At 36.0% G+C, this 6,000-nt stretch overlaps 1 protein-coding gene across 1 annotated transcript; it reads left to right on the top strand.

The window, feature by feature from the left end:
• The first annotated feature begins 331 nt into the window (after positions 1-331).
• On the top strand, positions 332-4,709 carry LOC143447037 (uncharacterized). The gene is made up of 7 exons (XM_076946947.1): positions 332-988; positions 1,218-1,343; positions 1,723-1,782; positions 1,954-2,046; positions 2,215-2,334; positions 2,458-2,506; positions 2,597-4,709. Exons 1-7 carry the CDS (start codon positions 908-910, stop codon positions 3,805-3,807), a joined length of 1,740 nt encoding a protein of 579 aa, XP_076803062.1. The 5' UTR covers positions 332-907; the 3' UTR covers positions 3,808-4,709.
• The last annotated feature ends 1,291 nt before the right edge of the window (positions 4,710-6,000 follow it).

The following is a 6,000-nucleotide window of genomic DNA, read 5'->3' as shown; positions in this document are numbered from 1 at the left end:
TATATTATTAGGTGAAATATGCAAACAAATCACTCCTTACATTATGTTTTTGCTATCAAAGAGTATCAGCAACGCGCTTGGTTGCTACCACGAATCACTCCACACAAAACCTTTGATAATGGGATGCTTATATCACCAAAGCGGACACGTCAAACACTTAGTAATTTGTTTAGTTTAAATCATGTCCGATCTTCCAATTTGCAAATAAGCGATGATTTGACATAGTGCTATGATCCATACCTATGATTCATACCGCTGTATTTGCAGCTTATATTTCTGCTATAAACGTTATAATACGAAATAAATACCACACGGTCTGCTTCAACTGTTATAATACGAATCAATTTACTGTTGCAACCGTTTCAGTTAGACCAGTGCAGTTGCCATCTGTAACCGAATCACAAAGTGGAAGCGATGGGAAATGACGAAATATTCTTGCAATCTATCCATTGTTATGTTGCCTGAGAGGGTGTGCTTAATTGTTCTGGCGCAGTATTTCCTGGCGTTATCACGAACTAAAGCAAGATACTTAACTATGAGGCAGAAGAACAGTCATTCCTGCAGTCATGCTCTTCTTGTTTTTATCTATAGAATTGTAGTGCACTTGAATGAGATAAATCGCAAACCGGTTACAATTGAGACCAAGCATGTTTTGAAAAGTTGAGACCTCAGGTACCAGTAAAAAGTGAATTGGTGAAAAGATCAGACATTATAAGAAATGTTACAGGTTTTAATGAAACGGCTTGAGAAACGCACAATATTATTTGATACATTTTACGTTTATACCTGCTGCAACCACTCGGCCAGAGAGAACATAGTCCTACTTTGATAATACGAAGCAATTTCGGGAGGAACTTCAGTGCATTTGCAGCCAAATTACAAATTTTGAACAATTGCCAGGTAGAACATGGACCGACTAAATACTGGAGAGACTACGTCCAGTAAAAAACTTCGACTTGGACTCAGAATAACTCTGTTTGTTATTGGTGTAAGTGAACTAACTATATGGCCTTGTTTCTTGTAGTTTTTATTTAGTTGAGTCTGACGTCGAATTTCATGTGTTGTAAATAAATCTAGAAGTGAAAAATTTTCGTAATTAAGCACTACCCATTGCGACTAAGTATGTTTGTAAAATATGCCTTTTGCAATGAAAAGATATATATTTCTGCAAAGTCTCTATACTTTTGAGTAATTTCATCTCGTTTTCTTTTAACTAGACGTTTACCATTTTACTTGGTGGAGCCTGTATTTTTCTGGGAATTGTATTGGTTGACACACATTTAGCTAATAACGGTTCGTTTTACTCCACTACACTTGGAGAAGGCATTTGGTGTGGTGTATGGGTAAGTTTGGCTTTCACTTTAATCGCAGTTATAAACAAGTAAATTATAAATTTAAATACATTTAAATCATTCATTTCGTTCGTTAATTGTTTAGCAGATTGCGCATAAAGAAACGTATAAATTCAAAGCAAAGTTTACAAGAATAACCGTAACTACATTATTACAATATTTCAGTGTTATCCAGAATAAATATTTAAAATATAAAAAAACTTTGCTATCAAGTTACCAATTTATAAACATGTAATACGCACATATATTTTCGCCGTTGAGTAATTATGTACAGCGTTCACTTTTCACACGTAAGATGGCAAAACTGCTACTATATCAAAGTTTCGTTCTTGCCGAAGATATTCTAGTTTAGTATTCATGTTTACAACAGATTGTTGCCGCCGGAGTTGTTTCCATAGTTCTAAGCATCTGCGCGCCTAAGTTTTGTTTGGTAAGTATACTCATACAAGAGATGAGAAAGTTAGTTCACTTACTTAAATTTATTGTTATGCAATACTTCGAATGCTGAGTTGTCATGCCTATTTGGAAACCGGTCGTAGTTTGTTATTGTAATCATGATATCATGGTTTTGTTACATGTTTTTATCTATTTGTTTGAACAGGTTTGTACTCATTTGGTATTCCATGCTTGCGGGATTCTATTTGCAATTGCTTTGATTACCATTTCCTCCATTCATGCTTTATCATTGACAACGGTAATGACGTCAGCAAGGTTGTGCTGCGAGCGCGGATATTGAAATTAATTGTTACTTTTGTAAAAAAGACTTAATACTTGTTTATTGTATTCTTTCCATCATCATTGAACATAAACCAGCTTACTATACATCTTCGCGTTTCTTGTGTCAGACCTATTTATATTTCAGACAAACCAATTCCTGGAACTGACGATGATCATAGTGTACTTTGCGATTGCTGCCCTTGTTCTGCTCATATTATGTGTGCTTTTGTACCTTTGCGATATTGCATCCTCTTCCTATAGAAAGGTGAAGTTGAAATATATCACATTAATACTATTTCCTTTTACTCTAAGGACTTAACTTGTTCATCTACACTTTATACTATAACCAGTACAATTATCTGTTGTAGCTTAAAATTTTATTTTGCAGTACAAGGCACAAAAAAGTTGTCCACATGGAAGTTACCAAAGTTTTGAAGGTTAGTTACGTGTCATCCAGTATTTAAAGTTTAATCAGGTAAGGGCTTGGTTCTAACGTTATTGAAGTTTACAATCGTTTTATGATATAGGTGACATCGAAGTGCCGTCATTTGTTGAAACAGAGGATAAAGAAGACAACGACTCTCCCCAAACAGAGGTCGAAACTAAGCAGCACACAACAGAGGCTGAGATCCATGCGTCAGCCGGGTGTTCCATAACTGAAGAAGACGATGAAATTAAGAAAGATATTGATGCAGGAAGCGATGATTCGACCAGTCAAAACCAAGCTGATCTTGTTGAGCTTAAAGTTGACACAGCCAACGTACGCGAGACTTCACCTGGTTTATCATCTAGCAACTCATCGGCGGAAAGCGACGGCATCGACAACGTTTCTCCAAACAAAAGCATAGAAGTATATTCTGGTAGTAGTTTAAACGAAGTGATAACAATTTCCGAAAAAGCTGAGCAATCTCCGAATGGATCCAGTGAGGAAGAAATAGAACATAGTGTCCACGAGAGTGCAGTAGTACTTCCTGAATACAAACACAAGACCTCGACATCTAAAGACGAAAAGAAGAAAAACCAACAAACGTCTTCATTTTCCACATGGCTGTCGAAGTTAAAAAAAAAAAGAAAAAAGTCTAGCATAGATTCGAATTGTAGTTCAAAGCAAAACACTCAAAAGGAACCGTCTAATTTTCCTACAACAGAATGTGAAGGTAATAATGCAGTGGCATCTTTCTCTGGCACACACTCCAACGGGAAAGCTGAAGATAAACAAACTCTTTACCAGTCCTCTTCAACATCGTGCAGCTCATCATCTAGTTCGGATGAGGACGAAAGATTAGAGACTGTTCTCCCCAATCAGCCACTTGACAATTCTTTATTGCAAAATATGGAGAATGCTGTACTACCAGAAGTACCTTGCAAAAAAAATAATAATCTTCCCGAAAATGATGATAAATATTCCGCCCCAAAGAAAGCAGAGGAACAGAAAAGAAATCCTCGCTGGTCTGCTCTGCTTGAAGATACAAGCAGTTGGGCTTTCACAAGTGTTATGGTGGAAGGAAGTGAAGAAGAAGACAAAAATTATCGATCCGAGGCCAGTGCCCCAGTCCGTTCTCCTATTGTTGACATCTCTAGTTATGTCGAACCCTCGAATTTTGTGGTTCAAAAAGAACACGTCAGCAGTGCCTCAAAAGATGAGCTGCTTTTTGTTCGACAACCGACAGTTGAAGTTCCTGGCATGGAAACATATCCGAGGAGATCCTCTTTTCACCTGATTTTTGATCATAAATAATCTTTCAAGCAGCCTATTTTACACATTTCCTTTTAGTATGTAAGGGATGAGCAACAGACAATTATTTTTAAAAAAAATTTACAATTACTAATACTATTATTGTTTTAAGTATAGAGCTACTACTATTCGGTTGTCGAGTGGGGGTTACAGTTTTGTTTGTTGGTACTACCAACAAAGACGGCTTATAAACGGACACTTTGCTGAAAATTTGGCAGTGTTTTTTACTTTTGCAGTTAGGTATATAGCTTAGTCCATAAGTCGGCGTCATGAACTATCTATGATATTTATATATTATGAGCTTTAGAATTGCAATGCCTCAGTGGCTTCGTTTTTGCTACTCACAGAACAAGCCTATATGCTGGTGACAATACATAGCCCAGCTGAATTTTGTCAAAGAAAGATTTGGAAAGTATGGAAAAAACCTTATCCATTTTACTTAAATAGAATAAGTTCCACCGCTCTCTATATAGACATATTTAGTGAGATTTTATGAATATTTTCGTTCAATGTTCTGCTTCATCCTTTCCCTACATTTTCATGTATAAAAAATCATGTTTTGTTGCATAATATCCAGCGACTTTTGTCTGTCGGACTTAGGTTGTGGGAGACACCAAAAGTCACGACATTTTAGTTTCTGAATCAACCACACCTTAGTCAACACGGACTTTGCATCTGAAACGTATTTCTTATTCATATACGTCTGAGCGCTTTTTCCTATATCAATCTTTTTTGCCGCTTACTTATAACAATTGTGCACATTATTGAGATTCCCTTACTAGTCTCACAAACAAAGCAATAATAAGGTAATTATTTCTATTACAATAAAATATTCTATTAAGTTAGACCTGTTTCGATGAGCGTATTTATTTGTGTTTTGTATTAAAATAATGCAACAGGCCCTACAGTAATGGAAGACACTTCTTCATGCGCAAGTGGAGACAATAGCACAGCAGCCTTAAGATTTTTTTTCTGTCCACTGAAAACGTTTTAGCTTGCTTATCTTGCTTATTGAAGTTAAAGAGTATTTCGTGTAAATAAATTCTTGTCATTTGGAGCAAGATCGCGACACCTCGCGTTATATCGTTTATACACGTTGTGGCATGAAATCTGAGTCTCTGCCACGAAATCCAGAGAGCACGAAATTTGTGGTCAAATTCTAACTCCACATAATAAACGCAACGGCTTATCATTGGGACGACTTCAGCAGGTGCAATATGTACTTTATTTCCGATTTTATTGATTTAAAGCTAAAGTCAAAGAGATTTTTACTGTATAAAAGTTTAGAACTAAAATTACCGGAAAAGACTACATGTTCTGTAATCATTAGAAATACTTAAGTTGAGCAATTTCTCTTTTTTGTTAGCGGTTTGCTCATACATTGATCTCTGCATGACGGATTGGTGCTTGGCCGTGATACCAACTGGAAACACTTCAAATGCTCACGGGACTGTTTTTTCGTGGGCTATACGAATTCCTGCTTTAAAACTATTAGTAAAACAGATAGCTACAGTTTTATATTGCAAGTTGAACTGGTTTGATAAGTCTATTGACTGTTGCTCATAATTGTCGGCGAAAAAGCAGTGGTTCCCAAATTTTCTCGGTTGTGGATCTCACACAAATTTAATGAAGCATAGAAATATTTTACAAGGATTAAATCTAAACCTGTTACTAGCCCAAATTACCACAAATTGTTATCGTTTTACATTCTTATTAACCTTTCCTCTGAGATGTTGAATCAATTTTTCAAATATACTTGTTTTCAAATACATTTTTCAAATATTTGTTTACAAAACAGGCAAACGCAACAAAAAACGTGGTAATTATACAGGCTGCTGGAAACATTTGGGAACACTCTCTAACGTCTAACCGAACGACTTCAGTTCAAATAGATTATGCTCGCGAATATTAATACACATAAAAAGCAAACGATATAGGAAATGGCGCAAGACTGGCTATTATCTAATACGTAATTTTGATGCTTTAACTGTTTTGGGCTCATACTGCTGTACCAGGAACAATTGACCGCAATCGAGCAACAAATTAGTATAGTAATAATTCTTTTGGAGTTCAAATGTCATATATGTTTTCTCATTCTTACAGGATTTCTGAAACCTTTGTGGCCCACTAAAATATTTCTGTAGGCCACAGGTGGTGGATAAAGGTTGATAACGGCCACTGATATAGCTTAAATCT

This window comes from Clavelina lepadiformis, chromosome 2, assembly GCF_947623445.1.
Source record: "Clavelina lepadiformis chromosome 2, kaClaLepa1.1, whole genome shotgun sequence".
In the NCBI taxonomy this organism is placed as follows: domain Eukaryota; kingdom Metazoa; phylum Chordata; class Ascidiacea; order Aplousobranchia; family Clavelinidae; genus Clavelina; species Clavelina lepadiformis.
Note: the sequence above shows the minus strand (reverse complement) of the source record. Positions and strands in the feature narration are given on the sequence as shown.

Bases quoted from the DNA above. Each gene is read 5' to 3' on its own strand.
- LOC143447037 (XM_076946947.1), top strand. From the start codon at position 908: ATGGACCGACTAAATACTGGAGAGACTACGTCCAGTAAAAAACTTCGA. The intron at 989-1,217 runs GTAAGTGAACTA...TCTTTTAACTAG, and splicing joins TAACTCTGTTTGTTATTGGT to ACGTTTACCATTTTACTTGG. The intron at 2,047-2,214 runs GTAATGACGTCA...TTTATATTTCAG, and splicing joins ATGCTTTATCATTGACAACG to ACAAACCAATTCCTGGAACT.